The sequence below is a fragment of the Notothenia rossii genome, assembly GCF_949606895.1.
Source record: "Notothenia rossii genome assembly, chromosome: 2".
In the NCBI taxonomy this organism is placed as follows: Eukaryota; Metazoa; Chordata; class Actinopteri; order Perciformes; family Nototheniidae; genus Notothenia; species Notothenia rossii.
Window position 1 is genome coordinate 80474562 of NC_136904.1, and position 25001 is coordinate 80499562.

The 25001-nt window shown below is 41.2% G+C and overlaps 3 protein-coding genes across 7 annotated transcripts in view; 2 read left to right on the plus strand and 1 right to left on the minus strand.

The window, feature by feature from the left end:
- The first annotated feature begins 571 nt into the window (after positions 1–571).
- On the plus strand, positions 572–7235 carry cfap91 (cilia and flagella associated protein 91). Its single transcript, XM_079667015.1, has 17 exons — positions 572–768; positions 882–958; positions 2113–2270; positions 2389–2448; positions 2607–2663; positions 2757–2935; positions 3657–3834; positions 4114–4271; positions 4375–4551; positions 4642–4781; positions 4856–4975; positions 5065–5136; positions 5218–5364; positions 5450–5671; positions 5798–5946; positions 6037–6128; positions 6287–7235. Exons 1-17 carry the CDS (start codon positions 681–683, stop codon positions 6475–6477), a joined length of 2265 nt encoding a protein of 754 aa, XP_079523141.1. The 5' UTR covers positions 572–680; the 3' UTR covers positions 6478–7235.
- Positions 7236–7733: 498 nt separating this feature from the next.
- On the plus strand, positions 7734–14760 carry nr1i2 (nuclear receptor subfamily 1, group I, member 2). 3 transcript variants are annotated; one of them, XR_013804814.1, is made up of 10 exons: positions 7734–8324; positions 9576–9766; positions 10043–10173; positions 10454–10623; positions 10705–10931; positions 11007–11152; positions 12984–13100; positions 13249–13354; positions 13443–13720; positions 13767–14760. XR_013804814.1 is itself a non-coding variant. In XM_079662749.1 (10 exons), exons 3-10 carry the CDS (start codon positions 9582–9584, stop codon positions 13597–13599), a joined length of 1239 nt encoding a protein of 412 aa, XP_079518875.1. In that variant the 5' UTR covers positions 7734–7982; positions 8143–8324; positions 9576–9581; the 3' UTR covers positions 13600–14760. The 3 variants fall into 3 exon arrangements, 2 of the variants coding, with proteins under 2 accessions (XP_079518875.1, XP_079518874.1); XM_079662749.1 differs by having other exon boundaries at positions 7734–7982; positions 8143–8324; positions 13443–14760; XM_079662748.1 differs by having other exon boundaries at positions 13443–14760.
- Positions 14761–15055: 295 nt separating this feature from the next.
- gsk3ba (glycogen synthase kinase 3 beta-a) overlaps positions 15056–25001 on the minus strand; it is a 35413-nt gene continuing 25467 nt past the window's right edge. The window contains exons 4-11 of one of the 3 annotated variants that reach the window (XM_079662746.1): positions 23303–23413; positions 22697–22827; positions 21978–22084; positions 21259–21356; positions 21000–21095; positions 18945–19131; positions 18475–18573; positions 15056–18116 (exon numbers count right to left, since the gene is read on the minus strand). In XM_079662746.1, the coding sequence (XP_079518872.1) occupies positions 18046–18116; positions 18475–18573; positions 18945–19131; positions 21000–21095; positions 21259–21356; positions 21978–22084; positions 22697–22827; positions 23303–23413 (900 nt within the window). In that variant the 3' untranslated portion in view covers positions 15056–18045. Of the gene's footprint in view, positions 18117–18474; positions 18710–18944; positions 19132–20987; positions 21096–21258; positions 21357–21977; positions 22085–22696; positions 22828–23302; positions 23414–25001 lie in introns of those variants that run through there. The other 2 variants (XM_079662745.1, XM_079662747.1) reach the window with 2 other exon arrangements.

Sequence of the window (25001 nt, forward strand, 5' to 3'; positions counted from 1 at the left end):
ATTTAAAATAAATAGTTAAGTGGCAAAGGGAGTGGAACATGGTCGAAGGGGTGGAACCGGTTGGAACCATCCATGGGGAGAACCACTGTTTCAGGAAGTACATTTTTTCACTCTGTAATTCTCATTTGAAAGGGTTTACTTCCTTATGATTCAAACACGACAACGTACATTGTACAACGATGAGCCGTGGTAATGTTGTAGTCATTAGTAAGCTACGAATCTCCTTGCTGATAAATCATGTTTTTATATTTCACCTGTTTGGTACACGGTTTGGTACGGGAAATGTTAAAACGACATTACCCATTAACCTCAGTCGCTGTTGCAGTTGGAAATATAATATTTATCAGGAAGGTAGACAGATTAAGTTTATGCTTGCCGTTTCGGTTGGGTTGTTACTGTAGAGATCCGTGAAAATCGTGTTTGGTACATAGGCCTATAGACTTGCACATTTCACGTTCAAATTACAACATAAAACACCTGCCAAAACACCAGTCTATGGCAAATGCCATGACTGGACCACGACGTTAAACAAAACATGACATCCCCCCCTCGGCCCCTCCCACTTTCAATTTCAAAAGCTATGTTTACGGTCTCCATGGCAACAATACGCAGAGTTCTCTGATGTCGCTTTCTGGGGGAAACTCAACCTCAAAACACGTTTATTTTGTTTAAATAAGAACATGAGCGTATCTGTCACTCGCACAATTACGAAGAATAATGACGCTAATAAAGTTGCTAGGAGGCAGCGGGAGTATGACCACTTGTATGGTAAGTAAATTAAAGTGGACGCCATCTGACCTGAGCTAAACGCATTTGTAAACGTGCTAAGTAGGTTAGCATTAGCTCATTCGCTTGGCATTTAACTAACGTTTACTCAACAGATCCAGTTTACACAGTCTCATCGGAGGTAGACCATGCCAGGTCTAACCTGAAGGCATATGCGTCTAAAGATCGAGTCGTAAGTTAAGTCGCTTCATTTGTCATGCATTGTTTGTGTTGCCAACAATTAATATAAGAAATGTCTTCAAATAACGCTAACTGACTATTTGTCATAATTAGTACAAGTTCTGAGACAGTCAGTCATTCCTGCACACGTATATTGGGTTAAACTGTTATCATCATATTGTGTTTTGTGTGGTTATATTTCAGTGGTCGAAAGTAACTAAGTACATTTACTCAAGTATTGTACTTAAGTACTTTTGACATTCTTGAGTATTTCCATTTTCTGCTACTTTATACTTCTACCCCAATACATTTTGAAAGCCAATATTTTACTCTCTACTAAACACATGATATGCTGATATAGTATAATGCAGTACTGTACAACTAATCTTCACAGTATTTAATGTATCTACATTTGGTCCACACAGAGAAACTACAATAAATGTAATTAATTAATGTTATTAATTTAAATGAAATGCTCTTACATGTATAAAAACAGGATAATACAATAACCATAATTATATAATACTGTAAAAATATCTATTATACTTTTTTGTACTTGCTTTATATTAAGCTGATAATACTTCTGTACTATGTTATACTGGAATGGGTCATTGTGCAGAATGAGTAGTTGTTGTACTTTAAGTACATTTTGATGCTAATACTTTGGTACTTGTATTTAAGTAGAATTTAGAAATCACAACTTTTACTTGTAGTGGAGTATTTTAAGACCACAATATTTGTACTTTTACTTAAGTAGAGGATCTGAGTACTTCTTCCAACAGTGACCGTTTCAGACACACGTTTGATATAAAATGTGCTTTCTTAGGTTGTAAACAAAGCCCATCTAGAAACTTTACCCAGGATTTGATTTCCAGATTAGTGTGTTGACCATTTTTTTTGGGCTGAAAAAAATTAGATAAGACTATAGTTATAAGTGTGTTGTATCGTAGTTTTAAATTAATTAATTAATATGTTTTATCTCACACTATAAAAACTGACGTTAACTCAGAAAAAAGGAATGATTGACCCACTTTGTGTTTAACTCTTTCTGAACCATAACTCATCACCAGTATTCTTTTTGACTTGTTTCTGATGACACATATGAAGAAAAAAATCTAATGAATGTGAAATTGACTCATTGACAGCATTTCTCTCCGTCTCCATTAGAGATTAGTGCCTGAGTATGAGTCCATGTTCAGTAACCTTTCCCACCACCCACGGTTCACTGTTCACCTGGACCCTACAGACCCGGTACCGACCTCTATTGATCGCCGCTGGAGGGGCCACACTGACCAGCGTAAAGGGGCTCTGCAGCAGCTGGCTGGGTACCACCAACAGACACCTTTTTAATGAGCAGCAGCAGATACTAAATTGTATTTAAGGTTCATTTATGTCACTTGTAACAAATAAAAACTGTGTCTTTTGGCATTATCTTCTTGACAGGATTATTCACACTGCGGAGTGCCGTGTGACCGGAGCTGATAGCTGGAAATACTTTAAACGGTTTGATTAACCAGCATACACTCCGAAACTGTGAATAGGGTGCAATACAATCATATCAACAGTTTACTAAAGATAACTGTCATGCAGCCACAGTTTCCGCATTAAATATTGACATGCAATATTGACTCTGACGTGGTGTTCCATTCTGTTTCCTCTAGCCCTCTGATTCCCTTCGCACAGCAGGTTCCCCCGGATGTTATTTTTGCGTTGCCGAAGTATGTTGGCCAGTTTACACGTCTTTATTTTCCAGACATTTCTGTATTGCTTTTTTGTTGGTAGAGGGTACATCCTCTGTTATGTCTCATCAGAGAACAGTTTGCATCCTCTGGTGGAAAGAATGCTGAGAAACAGCCCACCCATTTCACTGTGGGGGTCCAGACCGACTACAGGGAAAGTGAAACCCAGACGGACCCGTACAGCTCTCAGTATGTGGTACAACCCGGGACCTCTCCCTCAGAGCTCCTGCGGCTGGCAGCTTTGACTTGGGGTAAATGATCAACTGTTCAAATCTTTACCAGTTATAGAATATAATTTATATTACCTTTGTTTAAACAACATGTCAAGCCGCCCAACTGTTGCACTAAGCTAAATAGTCTAACTGTACATTTAGCGTCTTATAACTACCAATGCCTATCATAATCATCCTAATCAGCATATTGCGTTTCAACAAGGGGTTCCCAAACTTTCTTCACCGAGGGCCACATACAGAAAAATATACGAAGGGCTGGGCCACTCACTAGAGGTGTATATTGCCTCATAAGCTCAGTTATAAGTTAGCAAAATCAATCAAATGTAGGTAAATGATACTTGTGAGTGTTGGCAGCTCATTCCTTAAAACAGAAGCCTCAGATTGATTATACTAAGGAGAAATAGTAAGGGTGTATTTCAAGCTTGTTCTGTAAACAAGTCATTGGGCTTTTTTCTTATCAACTAAGATATATTAGAAAATGTTTTCAACTTTAATTGTCTGAATTTATTTGAAAAGTGGTCGTATTAACACATGAATACTACTGTGTAATATATTTTTACATTTATATTTAAGAAGTACAAAATAAGACGAGTGCGAGTTTCATTTGTGGGCCATATTCCATTATACTTTTTGAATTTGCTGAGGGCCGATTCATAATGGTCCGAGGGCCGCATTTGGCCCCCGGGCCGTAGTTTGGACACCCCAGTTTTAAACACTCCTCCATGACATTTCCCCTCAGGTTGTGGTCTGCCTGTAGGCCTGGCAGAAGTGGAAATGATAGAGCGGGCACGGGCCAAAAGAGCTTGGGAGGCCACTCTTCCTCCATTGGATGACCTTAGTCAGCTGGACAAAAGGAGACGAATGATGGAGGAGATGGAGGTCAAAGAGTGGGCTTTCAGAGAGGGAGAAATCCAGAAGTAAGTGACGCTGCAACTCAACTGCTATTATTTAAAATGTTTTCATCCAACTGTGTTAATTGAGTGAACTGCTGTTTTCTTCTACACTACCATTGGAGACATTGAGCTTAAATAAGTTCTTATATTGTTAAGGCAGTTTTTCTTAACCGACATAAACATCTGGGGTTAATATATGTCTAACAAAGAACTTGATTAAACAACCTGGATGCTTCTGCTGTGTATGCTTTGCAAAACCCGCCCTTCTTAATGCTCTCTGTTTCTGTGGGGGGGGGGGACCAGGTTGCAGGAGACTCGTCTTTTTGTCCTGAAGGACCTCCTGAGACAAAGAGATGAGGCCCAGAAAGAAGTCACATATGACAGACTGAACCAGATATATTCTAAGAACCAAAAAGACAAAGAGTCCAAGCTGGACAAGATTCAGAATGACTACATGAGGGGTAAGACAACATCTGCCTCTCTGACACCATATCCAGTCCAAGTGTAATATGTGAAGCTTCCTTCCATTCTTTCTCCTCAGTCTCTTTGTTTATTGGTCTGTAGAACTGAGAAAACTGGACGCTAAGGGGCGAAATATGGAGTGGAAGCTGGATCGCCTTGGTGTTATCAAAGAACTGAAAGATTCTCAGGCAGTTTCCCCACAGAGCCGAAGTGATAACTTCTCCAACAGGATCACCCGAAACAAGGAGTTTAAAAGCCACTACTTAGACACATATGAAGGTCTGAAACGAAATGTTTTTAAACTAATTGAGTAGATCATTTCCATACTAGCAGAGAATAGTATGTCTTTCAACTTGTTGTCAATCATAGGTTTGGCGGAGCTAGGGGCAGGAATATCGGCCTCTGTACTCAAGCCACATGGGAAAAAAACAAAACCCAAAGCCCGCATCCTCAAGAGTATGATCAAGCCCCCAGTGTGCAGAGGGGTTGACCTGATGATGAAATACAAGGTAAAGCAGACAGAGCTTCATCCTATATCTTCTCAGTTCTACAAACACATTCATTATTCCTTGTGGCTCCGTAGGCCCTCAAAGAGGATCGTGAACAAGAGGAGTGTGAGCAGGAGAAGTCTTCAAGATTCCTTCTGAAGACGGAGAAGCCTGTTGTTCGTCCTGTCACTCCCAGAGTGGAGGAGCCACCAGAGGTCAGCTGACGTCCCAGATTCTAATTGACCTTGCTCACTAAACACGTTTTATCTTGTTTATGTTAATGAATCGATGTGGTTTTCATTAGGGTGATGAGGAGCGAGAGTTGGCGGTCATCCACTTGCAAAAGCTTCTAAGAGGAAGAAGTATCCAATACGAGGTAATAACCTGACTTTTTCTTCTGAAGTGCATATCGGCATGTTTTGAAGACTCACATTCCCTCCTATCTGTGTTTTTACAGATGTTTGAGGGCAAGGAGAACCATCTGGACCTCATCCATGAACTGAGGACCGTCCATGCACTCCAGAGGGAGGAGCAAGGGCTACAGAAAGCTGACAAAGGGCTCGTAATGAGCCTTAAAAAACAGAGAGACAAACATAGACATGAGGTAAAACACAGAAAACATTGACACGTTTTACAAAGTCCAAACAATCTCATATCCCCGCCCCCCTCCCCATCTCCCCCTCTCCTAGAGCTCTCAAGAGGAGGCGTCCCAGGCCAGAGTGGTGGGTGCCGAGCTTGAACATATATTCGACACCTTGTCCAAGGAGCTGATTCATCTCCAGGAAGAGCGCAGGATACATGCGTTTACACTCCTGGCTGAGAGAGACCGTCGCCTGCGAGAGGCTGAGGAGAGCGGGAGGAGACAGGTGGAGGAGCGCAGACGCAGAGAAGAAGATGAGATTTTCCGACAAGTGAGTACACGGGACCATTTTAAGTGTGCAAAAGAAATTAGTTAGAATAGTACGGTATGTGTTTGTATGTGTGAGTGGTGCACGTGTTTTAATGCTTAGCATGTCTTGCCCTTTACACTGTGACAGGTGGTTCAGGTACACCAGGAAACTGTGGATTTATATTTGGAGGACATCATCCTGGGGACCTTGGAGCAGACAGCTGATGAGCAGGCCAGGGAGGAGATCCGGAGGAGAGCAAAGGAGGTCAACGACATCGCTTATGCCATGGATGAAAGGTAGGAAATACATCAGCATATCTGCTCCTGTTTTGTGTTGAAACATGTAAACGCAATGATAATTAATCAAAATAAATGATGTGTGGGTAGCCGGAACGATCTTCAGTCGGAGGAGATTGTATCAGAGTTGGTGTACAGTTTCCTTATCCCAGAGGTGGAGAAGATCATCGTCAGACAGAGAGGTTTGGGAGAATTTTCTGTTTTCACTGTATTAGCACATTGTTATCAAAGAATATCTCTATGAAATAATTTACTTTTTAAAACATAAACAGTCAAAATGACAAATGAATGATACAGATGCTTTACTCGCTGGTCTGACTTTGTGATTTCTCTCTCTCAGTGCACCAAAGGCAGCATAGACACTTGCAGGCCACTCGGAGCATCATTCAGGGGACTGCAGAGCATTCTGGGATCCTTCCCATTACTTTGGGGGCTTCTCAGTCCAGCTGTCCCTCTGAAAGAGCCTCCAACCGAGTCCTCGAGGAGGTGCTCGGCCCAGCAGAGCAGGAGAAGGGGAAGCAGACAGAGTAGCACCACTTTCAAACTGAGTAAAGATGACTAGGCATATACAAAGTGTTCTGAGATGCAGTCTTGTGTCTAAATGTGTTGTTGATTCATATTATTAAAGATTACAAAAAATCCTTGAAGATTTATGGGCTGATTATAGTCCTTCAATTATCGATCCTTACATATTTTATCTACTGTAGAATTTACAGCTTTCCACCTTTTCTGACACTCACTCCAATTACATCTGGAGACAGCTGTGGCGGTATGGAGGATTAAGGGGTTGATATGGGCCAGAGACTAAGGCAGGTACTGTTAAAAGTTTTATAGCTGGTGACCAAAAATGTGTGACGCCCCGTCCACACAGCAGCTTGGGTTAGGTGGGGTTAGGTGGTCCAAAATGACCTACCCCAAAGGTGGGGTAGGTCATTTTGGAGAAACCAGCTCGAGTGCGCTAGAATTTGAAAATACACAACCGGAAAAAATCTGCCACTTCCTTACAGAGCCCCTCCTCCAACACACATGAACACGCACATGACCAATGAGGGCACGAGATAAGTTTGTGCACAGATGGAAGGCTGACAGGCAGGTAGACCATCCAGTTATTTTAGCCGGCCGGCTAAAATGATTGGTCGTGCTTTATACAGCACCACGGCTTCCACAGATGACATTTTTTTATGTATTTATTGTCAAAACATTTAATATATTCATTGCTATCGGGATGTTACGAGCATTCCATGGAATATATAAAAAAAGTGTTTCTGAAATAAATGACATACCCCACCTTTAAGTGTTGATTATATTTCACATTATTAATCAAAAACTGTTAAGTAAATAAAGGGGAGTAAAGGTACACGATTTACCTTTGAATGGAAGTAGAGTAGAAGTACAATGTAGCATAACATGGAAATACTCAAGCAAAGTAAAAGTATCTCAAAATTGTACTTAAAGGTGGGGTAGCCTATGTAATTTATTTCAGAAACACTTTTTGTTATATTCCATGGAATGCTCTTAACATCCCGATAGCAATGAATATGTTAAATGCTTTGACAGTAAATACATACAAATAATTAATCTGTGGAAGCCGTAGCGCTGTAAAAAGCACAATAATTTTAACCGGCCCGGCTATAATAACTGGATGGCCTACCCATATATCTATAGGCCTACCTGCCTGTCAGCCTTCCATCTGTGCACAAATGTATCTCGTGCCTTCATTGGTCATGTGCGCGTTCGTGTGTGTTGAAGGAGGGGCTCCGTAAGGAAGTGGCAGATTTGTTCCGGCTGTGTATTTTCTAATTCTAGCACACTCGAGCTGGTTTCTCCAAAATGACCTACCTCACCTTTAAGTACAGTAATTGAGTACATGTACATCGTCCTTTCTGACCACGCCCAGCACCCGTACCGTAATTACACGAATAGACGCACTCGAGTGTTTTTAAAGGTTTTTATGGTTTTTGCAAACGATAAACCGTTCTGCCTCATTACTGCAGGACAAAATACCAAAAACGGTGTAAACCTTCTGCTCACAACAGGTCAGTGAAAACGTTACAGAATGCTCTAAACGCAGTAATTACATCAACTGTAGTCACTGTATTTGCTTGAAAATGAATGTGGGAACTTCGAGGGGTGTGTGAATGACCCCCCAGCTCACCTTTCCCCACATTGGCGCCGGGCCCGTCCTGTGTGCTGCAGCCAGTAGACTTGTAGAGACGAGCCCGACACCAAGCGCCAGGCAACTCGGCCAGCAGGAAGAGCTGTGTGATCCTTGCTCACCTGTTCAATTCACAGTAGGATAATGCTCTTGGATTAAACGCTGCAAGGCTGTACCCCCGGAGACCACAAACAGCTGTTTGGCATCTGGAATCACCGAGCAAGTGAGTCTGTCAGTCTGGATTACTATTTGATTAAAACTCGACCTTTAACCGGGCAGTTGAGGCAGGGAAAGTAGCCTACAGTAGGTATTTTTAAAGTCTCTAAAGGCTGACGAAGAGTTTCTTTCATGACTCATTACACATTGGAATGTTAAGTATCACTCCAGTTGTTGTTAAACATTAAGTCAAAGAAATGGCGATAGAGTTGTTTCGCCCTAACAAAACACGTTTTTATATGCTTTTCATTTGTAATCGATACATTTTCCCTCCGGGAAATCGTTGTCACAAGCGAAAGTAATGGTTCAGGTTGTGCAGTTTATAGACACAACACACTGGATTTAGACATAGGCATACAGTACAAAAATACACATTTGGCCACTGGTTTTAATATATTGTCATAAACGATGTGCAGTAAAGAGGATACATACATCCTGGAAAACAATGTCTTTGAGATTAACACTTTCTTCAGGTCTGTTTCCCTTCAGTTGCATTCATTGGCTTGAAGATTTGAAAAAATATTACATTTATTAAAGGTTATTAATCAAAACCTTATTAAACCCATTGACCATGGTGCTCTATTATAGCCTACTATTGATTGTGCTCAAACAATATATAGGAATACATGGCTTTGATTAGACTTAAATACGTGTACTTTACTTGAGTATTTCCATTTTAAGCTACTTTGTACTACAATTCAGAGGTAAATCGTGTAATTTTACACATTTATGTAACATCTTTACCGATTTGTATTAATAAGGTGAAATATAAACAACACTTAAAGAATGATTTAGTTACACCTGGATTACATTCACAATCTACCCTGCAATATACGAAGTTTAAAACTAGCTGCACCTCTACCAGCTTTGTAACACATTAATGCATCAATAATCAAAATAAAAACACATCATATATTATTCTGAAATTGATCAATCTGCATAATGAGTACTTTTGCTTTAAGTAAATGTTGCTGCTAACACTTTTGTACTTTTACTTGAGTAACATTTTTAATGCAGGACTTTTACTTTTAGTAAAGTATTACTCTGGTACTTCCACTTTTACACAAATAAAGTTCTGAGTACTTCTCCCTCCTCTGGCCTTATCCTTGGATATATATATAAAAACTAAGACCATTATTTTATGTGGACAGATGAGCTAGATATCACAGTACTGTGTGTGCTTTTGTTTAAAATGGTTGCTATTGAAATGAATCAATATGAGTTAAAGATGCCAGAATGATGTATGTATCCTTCATAGGTGAGAATGAATGAGGCCATAGGAGTACAGAGCATCCGAGAAGCGCTCACAAGGTACAATGAAGAGGAAGAGAGCCAGGAAGGGGAGGCAACAGAAGATGAGGAGCCCAGAGCCTGCGGGGTGTGTGGAGATCTGGCCAAGGGTTACCACTTTAATGCTTTGACATGTGAAGGCTGCAAGGGCTTCTTCAGGTGACGTTGTTTCAATCATGTCACTCACACATGCAGCTGTAGCACTTCCCTTATTTATGCAACTGAATTAAATTCCTAACAACTTATTCAAGCAGGAGCTTTTCACCCAGATAACAGTTACACACTCAGTAGTTGAGAACTAATAACAATCAAAGGTTGTAAAGTTCCTGGTTTGTACTTTGTCGTCACATACAATGTCATACGTTAATACATTATGTGTGTTTTAATGCATGTGATTTTGAGGTTATTACTGAGTGGATTTTAAAATCAATTCAGACGTGCCATAAAGAGGTCAACGCAGCTCCGCTGTAGGTTCCAGAACAAATGCAGCATAACCAAAAACAACCGACGGTCTTGTCAAGCCTGCCGCTTCCGTAAATGCCAGGCCATAGGCATGCGCCAAGAGAGTAAGTAACATCCAGACACAAAGAACGATTTTGTGTTTTTGTATTGGTAGCATGTGATTAGAGGAGCTTAAATGTAAATGCTGGAGGGATTATGATTGAATGGGCATATTAATATGGTACTAGTATTTATATTGTGTCTTTATTTGCTTTTAAACTTTTTTATTTCAACAAAATACAGTCCTACAGGTGTTATTTAAACGTATCACATATCAAACATAATTCTTTTAACTGTCAGAAGTGTTTTAATCAGATTTCTATACATATTTTTGTGTTCTTTTAGTGGTCATGTCTGAGAAGGAAGTAAAGGAGAGGAGGACCCGCATCCAGACGAGGAAGAGGCTGGATGCACCAGTGGAGCTTTCCTCCCAACAAGAGGAAACCATTAAGGAGCTTCTCTGCAGCCACCGACGATCATTCGACTCAGCATTTTATCGCTTCAGTGGCTTTAGGGTGCGTGAATGGCTGTCAACATGTTTGAGGTGTTGTCTCTGTTTTATCATTTCTCACTGAGACTTGTTTTCTTCTCTTAAGCCTATGGACAGAAACGCCCTTCCTGTAGGTGAGGACATGTCTGAAAGCGAGCTGTGCCCCCTCTCCTCCACCAGTGTCTCTGGTTCCTTTGAAACAGCAGAAAACCAAGAGCATGAAGAGGCCGGGAAAAAAGGCAGTGTTTTCACTGCTCTTCCACACGTGGCTGACCTGACCACTTACATGATTCAGGACATCATTACTTTTTCTAAAAGTCTTCGGGACTTCCAGTAAGCTTTTACCTCAATGCATTTTCTTTTATATTTGGAAAAAAGTATTCACTTTTAATTGTGTGTCTCTTACAGATCTCTGAACATGGATGATCAAATTTCTCTGTTAAAGGGAGCCACATTTGAAATAATGCAGATACGCTTCAACATGGTGTTTAACACAAAAACAGGAATCTGGGAATGTGGCCATATAACTTACTGCATAAATGACGCTGTACGAGGTGAGAACACTTTGTATTGGTTATTTGAAATAGTATATATATATATATATATATAAATATAAATAGGAGTAAACTTAGCTGTTTCAACTCTACAGCTTGAACATGGTAAGGGCCTGTACTTACTGTATATAGCGCTTTATAAGGTATTTTCAACACCTTAAAGCGGATTACACACTACTAGTCATTCACCCATTCACACCTCATTCAATCATGCAGTGTCACTTGGTCTAGGAACAAAAGTATATACACATTCATACTCCATTGGCCATGCTATCGGGAGCAACACAGTGTTAAGTATCTTGCCCAAGAGTATATTGACATGGGCATGGGATCGAATCCACAACCTTCTAGTTGAAAGTCGATCGCACACCCTCACGGCCACAGTCACTCCCACATGTACAGATGAGCACCCAAAATATATATTTTTAAGTGGAGGCAACACGACAAGCTTAAAACACAACATACTGTATCATCCCCTTATACAGTGCATGTCAAACGCACTGGTGCAGTTGCCTATAAACACATCAAAGTTCAGTATTAATGCTCTGGAAGTATGTTACTCTTTAGCTGGTAAATGCTTGGTTGTATTTACCAGGTAGTTGCTGTATGTTTCTGCTGTGTAGTGTTGTACTGTGGGTTTATCAGAGCTTTTCTGGTGGCTCACCACTGGGCCCTTGGTTCAGAGCCCTATAGTTTGAAGTCACTATTAGCATTTCCGTTACAGCAGACAATCAAAAATAACAAACAAATCAAATACCAAAGAGACACAAAATAACCAACAAGAGATACACAAAACTACCAAAAAGAGTTGAATAGTTCAAAGGAACAACAGGGTTAGCATTAAGCATTACATTTGGCTCTTTTCTGCTGTAACAAATGTACATTTCCCCTCTGTGGGACGAATACAGGGATTCTGATTCTGATTAGCGTTGATGTTCACAGTTTAAGTAGCAGGGATTACAACATGTTTTCAAATACGATCTGATTATAGAGTGCATCACAGAGGTATGTACTGTATGTGAGCAATCTAGCTGTGAAGTAACATTGTTTAAAGGTTAACAGAACAGAAGCAGCCTTATGTCAAGTATTACTGATTTACAGATGCAGTCAATTATATAAAAAAAGCAACACCTGCAGACTCAAATATCAGTTCCAGCATGAGCTCTGCCAACAAGTTATGTGACCTGATGAAGGGGTCAATGTGTTCGCATTAGTTTCTCACTTCCCTTGTTTTGGTTTCCATTAGTAAGGCACCATGTTATACAGTATGAAGTTGCTTAGTAGCAAATAATAGTAGTACCTTTTATTTTAAAGTTAGACAAGTGCTGTCGAACTTCCCTCACCGCCCTTATCTCATGCTCACAGAGGTTTAAGGTGACTAGCGGGGAGCGTTTTCCAGAATGTTGTCAAACCGGTGTTGTCTGCTAATTTTCTAGAGATTAAATTCAATGACTGTTTATTCATGTCTCTTCTAGCTTGGCAATACCTTGGCTGGCAGACAGTCTTTAGACAAGAGAATCAGCTGTAGACCAGGTGTTCACGTTCAAGTAAATATTAATATAAATATACACTTTTAACTCTAGGTCTCAGTCTTTTAACCAGGTAAGTAAAAAAACATAAAATATTTCCTTGTTTGTGAACACCCGGACAATAAAGCTTAAAATGAAGAATAATGAACAATTAACAACCAACTGACTTAATATGGATTCAATACATTGTGCCTCATACTGTGGAAACTAACTCAGGCAAGGAACTTGAGCACACTTAGTTTTTTTTCATGTTTTTCCTTTGTGTCACTATCTAATATTCTTTTACCGTCTCTGTCCCATAGCGGGTTTCCAGCCACTTCTGCTGGAGCCTCTGCTTAAATTTCACCACACGCTGCGCGACCTGTGCCTGCAGGAGGAAGAGTACGCCCTCATGCAGGCCATGTCCCTGTTTTCTCCAGGTAGCATCTTCAGGATCTTCATCAGTTCCTCCCCGTTCTTACTAATCAATCAAAAACCTAAAAACAGTGTGTATTTGAACCCAGTCAAACGTATTTTCAACATTCTCATATTTGCTGTTGAATAGTAAGCGTGATTTTATTTGATCAGACCGTCCAGGTGTGCAGCAGCACCGTGTGATTGACGAGCTTCATGAGAACTTGGCGCTGACTCTAAAGTCCTGGATTGACTGCAAGAGGACAGGACCAGAGAAACAGTGAGTGTAATACATAGCGCCACCCTGGGACCACTCCCTTTGAAATCTTTCTCAGATTCCCCCTCCTTTGTTTCCTCTGTGCCTGCAGCCTGCTGTACCCCAAAGTGATGTCCTGCCTCACTGAGATGAGAACAATGAATGAGGAGTACAGCAAACAGGTTTTGCAGATTCAGGACATCCAGCCGGACATTATCTCGCCTCTCATAATGGAGATGGTCAGTAAAAACCCCTGTGGTGACTTCTGATAGCGACATCTACTGTTCATAGCCGGGACCAGCTCAATGTGCTCATTGGTTTGAAGAAGCCTTCTGTTTTTTTTATGTTGTTAAAAAGCTGGAAAAACGGAATGGGGTGGTTGTGTTTTAGGTGGTTTAAAAAGCTGGAAAAACGGAATGGGGTGGTTGTGTTTTAGGTGGTTTAAAATGCGTGGTATTGCCTGCTTTTGTCGCTACCTTTTTTAAACCAATGCGACACACCGCCCGGCTGACTCAAGTCCGTAGGTTCGCCTCGTTGATTTGGTTTGAATCCAAAATACTGCCACACCGGAGAATCGAGATGTGTCGTTAGGTTTTGTAACCAATTCCATTTCACTTTAAATTCCCCGCGAGTAAGTCACACGTTGTCTCCCGCTTGTCGCTATATTATTAATTTGGCTGCTACGCTGCTGCACGTGCACGCGGAGTGTACTGACCTGGCTGTGTGTCAGCCCCGCCCCTCACAGCGCGCCTGGCAGCCACAGCGCTCCAGGCTAAAATGCTGGTCACATTTTTATGAATTGTAAACGGCCATTTATCGAGCTCAGAAAAGTTATCGAGTCCATTTTTATTTATCGTACGATAAGTCAATTTATCGATTATCGCGACAGGCCTAATAACACTATCAACTTTCAAGTAAGCTATGAATTAGAAGGACACAATTAAGTTTCAGGGGTTACAGTGGCAGTGGATTATGGTAGATGTAACATTTGTGTCATTTGTTTTACCTACATTAAGTTCACTTTGTGTGTCTATGAATGAATGCTGACATAACGTTTTTTTAAGAGAATTGTGAGAGAAGATTAACTTTGTATTTTCTCAGAGAACGGTCATATATAAATATATATATATTTGTTACCTCAGATTCATGTTTAGTGTTTGATGCATTCATGTGAAACAAGAAGGCTCTCCACATATTGTAAATACAAATGCTTTGGGTTCTCTAGGGCCATAAACATCATACATGTAAGGCAAACACTGCCCCACTGTGGTCATTCTGTCTAAAGATAAAACGTTGGTCGGGAAATCTGTGCTAGTTAAAAAAGTAGGACCTAAACCAGAGGGCACAACCTTGCAATTAAAATATTCTATGTTAAGATGTACTGTTAATTTATAATCATTAAATGGGCTGCTGCTGTTTTTCATTGTCAATTAGAACTCAACAGTGTTTTTATTTCAGAGTTCAACTTATATAATCATTGTTGCACTTTTTAAGACATGCTAGCGGGAAACGCAAATGTGAACATGCTGAAGCCATCATCTCGTAAACTAGTGTTGAGAGTAGAGGGAGAGAATTGTTATCTTTTATCAAATTAAGTTCTTCGTTCCAATAAAATGTTTAGCGATGCGATGCAAGTCTCAGGAACATTTACCACCAAGACACTGACCAGGAGGTTATACACATTTACCACACTCTTACTCAAAGAACATGGAGCAGACAAAGATGTTGATCATTTCCAGGCTATCCTACTCTTTATTTAATGCAAATTACAGTACCAGGGAACTATTCCTCAGAGCACGCAGAGGGAATATTTACAGAGGTGCACATTTAGCATACCTTCACAGAACAAAACAAAAAAATGAAATCAAAGTTTCAGTCACAAACGGAGGCATTCAAGTAGTAGTACTGTTATACAGGATGTTGTGTGGTACTCTTTTTCTTTAAACCCAGTTAACATGTTAAACGTGTGTATATGCCAGCATAATATTTTACACTAGTATATACACTTATTTTTTGGTAACCTTTGTGGTGTTTTTATTGAACTGGAGTTAGGGGGTAGGGTGAGGTGTTCAATCTTTCTTGTGGAGGGGAGCAACACGTTCATGAATGCAAAATTACAGCAAGCAGGAGACAGGAGAGAGGCTACATGACTCGATGCCTTAGGTGCTACTGAAGTGCGCAGACAGGAAGGAGAACAAGCAAAAAGGACAAAAAAAGATCCAGGAGACAGAGTCCGTACATAACTGCCTCATCACAACTACATCTTAGTTTGGCTTTTGGTAACAGAACCAACACTGTTGAGTTACACAGAAACTATACTGTATTGACTACAGTATACGAGGCCTTTTTTAACCCCCGCTGCCATCCCCCAAACCCACTTCAAGCCCCGGAGCCTGTGCCAGGACTGTGGTATACAAGTTTGTGCTGTGTGTGTGTCCAAGATAAAACATCTATTAAAATAAACACTACTCGTATCTTCAGTTAAGGAAAAAAATAATCCTTACAATAATTAACAATGTCTGTATATTACATTAAGTGTGCAATGAAAAATGGGAAGAGGTGCGAGTGGAGGGGGACTGAAAATCAAGTGGGAGAGAGAGAGTGAGTGTGTGTGTGTGTGTGTGTGTGTGTGTGTGTGTGTGTGTGTGTTGCAGGACATTCAACAGCACCAAAGGGAGAGTCCAAGTCAGGGGGGGGGGGGGAGTGGGTGATGGAAGGGGGAGGCGGGTGAGAGGGGAAACAAGGCGAAGATGTATGAAAGCAAAGGCACTCCAAACTATAGTTACACTATACATGACTAGTTGGTGTTACAATAATACAGCTGTCATCTACTGTACTGTACAGGTAAGATTGAACATATGGCTGGATAAAGCTGATCATCATCATCTACAATATCCATAAACATCAGTTTTGCCCTGATTCATTTTTTTTAGCTTTTTTTCCTTTCATTTCTTCTTTCCCTACCTTTTATCATCTTTGTTTTTGCTCATAAACAGTACATGGGTCTGCATACATACATACCTTGAACACAACATGAACAAAAAAGAATAAACATAAAAAAAATCAGAATTTTGGTGAGGAGCATTTATACTGTATATACAAATTCTGCTTTTCTTTCTTTTTCTTTTTTTTTTCTTCTTTTTTTAAATGTAGTGAGTATTGTCTGTAAATAAGACGCTTGGACAGACTGTACCGAGGGGCTCTATGTGCGGCGGGGGGGGGGGGAGAAGGCTAACACTTCAGTCAGTGGTCACAGAACAGGAGACAGTCAGAGGTGAGGGGACCGACACCAGAAAGAAGAGTGATGAGAAACACCGTGAATTTTTCACAGAGACTGAGAGAAAAAGGACGGGGGGGGGGAAGATGTTCGTCTAGAAACTGCACTGTGACAGAAACACTGTTACAGACAGTCGGTACAAAGACAAGGAATAGAGCAATGCCCTAAATCCATCGACAGCCTTAATACAGACGACACAGGGCAGACAGCTGGAATCTAACAACACTCCAGCAAAGAAAACAAAACACCACCTCATCTAGGTCTATTGTCTTTAGGCAGCAGCAAATATTGCCACTGCTCTGCCAGATATGAGCTCACCATAAATGATTTCTGAACCATTGTAGTTAATATACATATATCTATATATACTTTTTATACATAAGGAAAAGTAATATATAAACTGTGTATGTATGCAAGTTTGTTTTGTATGTATATATTATACAAGCACACAGGACCAGATACATGTCACATCCATCGCACATGGCAATCCAAAAACATCTGCCCAGGAGTACAAAACAATTTAAAATAAGGTCGCGTAAAACAGCTTTTCAGACCATTTAAAAACAACCCTAGGCAACGGAAAAAAAACGATAAAAAAAACCTGTCCAAACGTTACCCCCGCAGGTGGACTGCGTCTTTCCACATACATCAGGATCATCATGCACCCGTGTGTGTGTGTGTGTGTGTGTGTGTGTGTGTGTGTGTGTGTGTGTGTGTGTGTGTGTGTGTGTGTGTGTGTGTGTGTGTGTGTGTGTGTGTGTGTGTGTGTGTGTGTGTGTGTGTGTGCGAGTGTGTGCGAGTGTGTGCGAGTGTGTGCGAGTGTATACCCGTGCGTGAGCCTCATGCCTTGTCTGCAGAAGTGGAGTTGAGAAGTGAGAGGGTGTGGAAACCCCCGGGAGATCCTAACCATACTCAGGCCATGCACTACAGGAGGAACCAAGGGGGGGGTCGGCCAGGGGACACATCGGGGTCAGAGGTCAAAGGATGCAGAAAAATGGGACGAGGAGGACGAAGGGGGAAGGCCGGAGAGGGGGAACAGCTTAGGACTTTTTCTACAGATTGTCCTCTTACAAACATTAGCAGGCTAGCATTGTGTATACATGTACAGTGTACTTTAACAAGAGTACAGTCGTTAACACCTCTGGCCCTGCGCTTTGCTTCCCCGTCGAGAGGGCACGGAGAGACGTCTTTGAGGGAGGATGGAGTAGAGTTCAAACAGCTGGATGAAGGGCCAGTCAGGGACAAAAGATCAGGGATTAGGGGGGCTTGGTTTGTGGTTTAGGCATGGGGCTGTGGGCTAGCTGTTGAACCCGGACTGCGTCAGCATCGCTCCGCTGCTATCGGGGGGGAGAGCGGGGCGGAGCTGAGCGGAGATCACGCCCTGGCCGGGGCGGTGGAGAGGCCGAGGGCGGGGGCTGAGGCCGGGGCGTCTGAGGGCTCAGGAGGTTGAGTTGGAGGCCGAGGCGGAGGCGGTGGTGGTGCTGGGGCCTCGCTCTGTGCTGCTGCCATCTGAGGAGAGGAGCAGATCTACAGTCAAACTAATACTTGTATTGTAAAGAAACAATTGAAATAAGTATGGTTTATAATATTTACATTATTTATTTTATTGCGCGTAATTTATTGTATGTTTTAAATGTTCTGAGCAATATCCTTAGCACCAAACTGAAGCTGCTAATTGACACACAATTAAAGGTTATTTTGACACCCAAGTGTAAATCCAAGCAGTCCGCCTGCACAGCAGAGTTTAGTGCCCACAGTGCTTTTTAAAACACAATTTATAGCAAGTCGACAGAACTTTAAGTAGGAGTAACATTAGCGCCAGTACTTCTAATAGATACAAAGTATAGTGCCAGAGGAAGCGTCTAACCTGTGGTGGCAGAGGTGTTGGTGGGGGTGGAGGCGGCTGCCTGGCTGCGGGCGTGGGCTGGGATGAGTATGGAGGCCAGAGAGGGATTACTGGATAACTCTGAAAAAAAAGATGCCAGGTCATGTTTTAAAAATAGCATAAAGCATGGAAGCCATCGATGGAAACGTGTTTTAAAAAAGGTACTAATAGTTGTGCTTATCTATGAATGAAAACTGATGGCACAGTACGAGAACACCTTTTCATGGAAAAAGAGACAAATGAAATACACTTAATCGTAGTGTTTAACAATACAAATTCAAACTTCTGAAAACACTTGTAATCCTTAAAAGAAGGTAAATCAATGAATCAATAAATTGTAAGTCATTTATTGAAGCAAATGTTCTGGATTAGTTTTGTTTCCAAATGTAATATCTGCTGGTTTATTTTGTCTTTTGTGCTGAGCAACAGAACGTCCGTGCGTGTGCATGTACCCTGGGTGGTGAAATTGAAGAGGGAGGGCTTCTCTCTCCCGTTGGGCAGTTTGACGTTGGGGTCGCGCAGCTCGTCAAAGAAAGAGTGGGCGCAGGCCTCTAGAGGGGTGAGGCGGGCGGTGGGGGTGTACTCCAGCAGGCGAGAGCACAGGGCGATGGCCTCGGGAGGCGTGCGCGGCCGGAACACCTGAACAACAGTTAGACACCAACACGGCTGTCAGCAGGGACACGGGAAGTCTGCTCTCAAGGAGAATACTGAAGACATCACATACACACAAAGACACTAAATGGACTAATGCAAACAAATGAAAGCACTTTCTATGACTCTCAGATCTAAAATGCATTTTGAACATTCTTAAAATGCTTTGAAGTAACAGCACTATATTATTATAGTTATAACAAGCAGCTCTTTTACAATAATCACAACACATTTTATATAAAGCATTTTACAATTACTTTAAAATGTCATGTAATCTGCACTGTGATAGCCTGTGCAGAAATACGGTCATATTGCTGGAAGACTGGATGGTTGCCAATGTATTAAAGTGCCCTTGTTGTACCAATTGAATTTAATGTTGTTATTTTTCTTTAATGTAAAGTAATGTAGTTGTCTCTATGTTGTAGTTTGGGCTCTATGTCTTCGTCCTATGTATGTGATTTTTTTTTAATGCTGAAAATCAATAAACGTATTGATAAAAGAAAATGTCATGTAATTGCGATACCTCAAATAGTTTGTCACTAACTGACATTTTAGATTTAATGATCTATTATATATATTATATTTGAATTGACTTAAAACAAACCATGAGCACTTACACCTATAACAAGCCAGCTTATTATGCATCATATCTGCCTATAACTCAGGAATGTCTTTACTAACATTAATGGCATTATAATGAGATTCTAATGTTTTACATCCATTACAACTTGAAATTATAATACACTATGATCCTTGCAATAAATGAGTTACAAGTTTAAAACACTATGAGAATTGACTCTAAAAGCCATTGTCATTGAGTATTTTTAGAAATCATGTGTCAATATAAATATAAATGTTATTTATATAGCGCTATAAGCAGATTACAACGCATTTTTAATACGTTCATAATGCATTATAGACATGGGCGTCATATTTAGTGTAAATGATGAAGCCTGCTCTACTTTAATGTAGAGGTTAGTGTGTAGGGGTACGACTGTCACTGAAGGACTGAGCGCTGCAGCAGTGAACAGTCTCAGTGACAGAGTGCAGTTGCAGAGAGCGACCACAGCGGGGCGCCTCAGAGTCTCACAGGAGGACCTGCTGACGCTGCTGCTGATTGGATGGCTTTTTTTTTTTTATCCAATGCAGGAGCTGAGGGTGGGACTGTTGAGGGGGAGCCAGGAAGAGAACATGTCCCTCTGGTTTATCACACCTGTGCTATCTTCACCAGATGGAGGCAGGAAGTGGAGAACTAAGGGGATATTCTGGTGGTGCCGGCTCAATCTGTCTTTAATAAACTAACAGATACAGCAGAGCAAAGTCAGGACTGTTGAGCCAATTTGAAAGCATGTTTAACTGACAGTCAAAAGCATCGGCTAAATACTTTACATAATGTTTATTTGGCAATTACTGTACCTGCATTTAACTTGAAATATTGACCAAAAACGTATCATTTAAACCAGGATTTTAACGCATTTTAAAGCATGATGTGGCATTTTGTTAATCCACGACCGCTTAAAAATACCCTGTACCAATAATTAATACCTTAATCAAAAAGGAGCAAGAATACAAACGAGCAAGCAGCCCTCAGATAAAAAGCTTTGCATGCAAAATAAAACTATTTCAATAGAGCTTTATGACGACTGTGTAAGGTTGAGTATTTAGCCTGTGTGTTATCCGTCACTCTTCACAGAGTCTGTAAGCTCAGAGCAGCTTTTGAGGCTTCATGCGGCTCTGCTGGGAGGATGTGATAAAGATGGAGGAAGGATAGCATGCAGGTATGATGGGAGACACAAGCATGGAGACAAGCTGTGGATCTTAGAGAAGTAAAAGGGCTCCTGTACCTGTTGACTCACCTTAGTCCAAGGATGTGCCTTAATCTGGGGGAACTTGAACTCAGTGTAGTTGGGGTTCATCTCCCGGATCTGCTCTCGGGTCGGGGTGCCGAGAACCTGGAGAGGACAGGACAGACAAGAACAGGAACGATACGTCATCAACTGGAATTCAAAAATATCACACATTTTCATCACTCGAACAAGACCTCTTAGAGTCATATATCATCTGAGTATCGTTTATGAGGACTTATACATCCTGTGTGTCAACCCGAGTCATCACCTTTATAATTTCAACCAACTGATCCACTCCACTGTCACCGGGGAAGATTGGTTGTCCTAGCAATAGCTCTGCTAGCACGCACCCAGCTGACCACACATCTAGAGAGGAGGCAGGTCACACAGAGGAGAGATGTCAGATACAAGCCAAGGAAATAAAATAATAACATTTGATATCATATACAATCTGATAGTATTTCATTCTCTTTGTCCACACCAATGTATCCTTCACAATCATAGAAGAATCGTAGTAGTATTAATATAATCATCAACATCGCCTGAGGTTACAGGGAAAATTCACCACACAATAACATAACAAAATAATATTTGTATTTCAAGATGGTTTTGGTGTGAGTTGCTAGGGGTTGGATATTTAGAGACTTAAATGTGATTGAATTATATGGCATTACACTAGTGATCTAAATACATTTCAAAAACTCAACAGCTCATTTCTTTCTCTAGAAATCAGGACCAGGAAGGCTTTGCTAAGTTGGCCAAAAATGTCTGGTGGTTGTAGTTTGGTGGAAAAATAGTCCCGACATGAATATTCGAGAGAAGGCAGACATCTCTTCGGCCGATATCATCAACTCACACCAAACCAATCTTTATGAAAAGCAGGTCAAAGTAAAATATGTCATTTTTCCTAAAGGTGAAGTGTCTCTTTAGGTTTATTAAGTGGCTTAACGGTTAACGTGTTTCCTTTGGCAGCTGGAGTGAGCTTACCTATGCTGGAGGTGTAGTCAGTGGCACCGAAGATGAGCTCAGGTGCTCGATAGTAGCGAGAGCAGATGTAGGACACATTAGGCTCCCCGCGGACCAGCTGCTTGGCACTGCACACAAAGTCAAAGCACGTTATTGGGTATATGACCCAAGAGAAAAGCCTCAGGTAACATTTTCAGTTAATTGCTCAAATTGAGAACAAAGATTTTTCCCCATTTATAAGCTTCAGGGTAGAAACCAAACTCAAGATGAGAAGAACGATACCACTTCCATTTCTGTGTGATACATCTCTACAGCTTAGCAAAGAAGACTGTAAACTCAGGTAAAAGCAGTTTTCTTTTCTATCCAAAAAGGTAAATAAATGAACCTTTCAGCACCTCGGGAGCTGGATAACACTAAATATGTCTTGGTTGTTTCATCTGTACAAAGAAATGAAGCAAAAAAAGGTAACATGTAGCAGTGTTACGGGGGAGGCCTAAAGCAATGACTCCAGGTAGAAACTAAATACTGTATAATGTGATACGTATTGAGCATTAGAGATGCTACGGTTTAGTGTGTAATCCTTTAGACACAGCCACGTTAGCTTTCTACTGTTTCAAGTCTTTATGCTAAGCTAACCCGCTGGGGCTATAGAACCATACTCTCCGCAAGAGGTAATAAGCTCATTTCTAAAAACCTCTGACTATTCCTTTTAAACTCAAACACCGGTTTCTGAGTCTCACCTGCCAAAGTCGCAGAGCTTGAGCACAGCGGTCTCTGGATCCAGCAGCAGATTTTGGGGCTTGATGTCCCGATGACAGATCCCAAACGAATGGATGTAGGCCAGGCTCCTGAACAGCTGGTACATGTACAACTGCACACAGAAACAGAAACACACACACGGGTTACAGCAACACACACAGCAAGCTCAGTTTTTACAACAGGGTTAAAGTGTGGAAACAAGCACTCATTTCAGCCCGGTCAAGTACAACTGCTGAACTTTGATAACGTGGCTCTTTAGAGATTACAAGGAACATTTCTGCCACTGCAAGGGAGTCTTTCTTTCCTTCGATTCAATCAGAGACTGGTGATATGGGCGATGTATGTATACTAAACTGATTCAAAGGTCGTTAATGCCAAATATGTTTAGCCATTAACTCTTTTTAAAGTACCACGACATTTCAAATCAAAGCAGGCGACATGTTTATTATTTCTTGCTACTTTTTGTGAATACTCATCCCACATTTCCTGTACTGACGAATATGTATGCATCTGCGTGGAGCATACCACTCCCTGTCGTGATAGTAACAGACACACACACACACACACACACACACACATTTATATACCTTGACATAAACCATGGGCAGGGTCTGTTTGGCTCGGCTGTAGTGTCGGGCCACTCTGTAGACAGTCTCAGGAACGTAATCCAGAACCAAATTCAGATACACCTCATCTTTCTGTTGGAGAAGCAACAACATGCAGACAGAGGAGATTAGTATAAAACATATTTAAAAACATATTTCATAGTTTGAAATTTTCAGCAATAAAAGGCTTTATTTATTATGATGTGAAATTCTAATTCTAAATCATCATTCAGTATACCCCTTCTTACAAGACATTTTGAATAGAAACAATACAAAATAAAATCCCATTCATGACCTAAAAATGCGCAAATGTGTTTCTCTTTGTGTCTGCAGTGTTCTGAATCTAGCCGTTTGTGAGATGATGTTTGTTCACAGCCTAACTGGGGATCCATTGTATAGGACTCGTCCCCGAGGGCAGGACACACACACACACAGCCATGCGTCATAACGGCCCGGACTCCAACTGTGGCCGCAGACAATGAGATCATTTCCTCATTTCCTGGTTGGGGGAGGTCAGTGTTGGAGGGCGGGGTTCTGCATGATCTTGGAGCACCGACTCTCAAGGATGCAGTATCTGAGGCTTCTCCAACCAATCATTCTTTTCTTTTTCCTTTGAATCATCAGGTGTTTCTTGTGAATCCATTGTTTGAGATAAGTCCAATCACACTTCATTCCTTCAAAGCTCATTCATACAATGGTTTATTTGTAGGGACAGATAACACACTGTGTTCAGATGAAGGGATGTGTGATGGGATTAAAACAGAACTGGGCAGCAACAGGCAGCAACCTGGTGCGTTTAAGTCCCGTCGCTTAAACTAGACGATGCCTGAGAGGAGGCGGGGCTTATTTCCATGAGGATAAAACAATCGGGTCGATCGTTTCTTTGGTGCCACGGCATTTGTGCCATTGGGGTCTTGTGCTTTAACTTTATATGTTATCGCGATATGTGATGTCACTTCTCATCCTGATTGAACGCACTATAAGAACAGAAGAGTTTTTGGACGATTTAATCACCAGAATGAGTGCCTTTAGACACTCCCTCAATACAGTGTCTTGCATCATAATAGACATTATCTTCTGTCAACAAAACCAATTTAAATACCAAATACTGACCTCCCATTGGTCCTTCCCGTCCATTTTCTCATACAAGAGACAGTAGGAACATTTTATACATTTCTTTAAAAGGCTTACAACTAGATGTTTATTTTTTAAATTAATGTTATAAAACAGCTGGGCACTGCGGTTATTAATTCAACAGTAGTAAATAGGACATTTGTCGAGTACTTTCGGTAGAGAATATTACACAATTGCCCACAACCTTTTGTATCACTGCTCTATAGCCAGGAGAGGTCATTAGCTTTGAGTCATTCTGGCACAAAGAAACATATCTGTAACTAATGTGTTACTGAGTTTGAGGGAATAGCACTAGAGAGCTCCTGCCTCATGTGACCACTGTTAACCCAACACACTCCTGTGTATGACAGGGCTTCCAACTCCATCCATCCATCTTCTCCCGCTTATCCGTGGTCGGGTCGCGGAGGTAGCAGTTCCAGCAGAGAGCCCCAAACTTTCTTTTCCCTGGCCACATCAACCAGCTCTGACTGGGGGATCCCAAGGCGCTCCCAGGCCAGCGAAGAGATATAATCCCTCCACCTGGTCCTAGGTCTACCCCTTGGTCTCT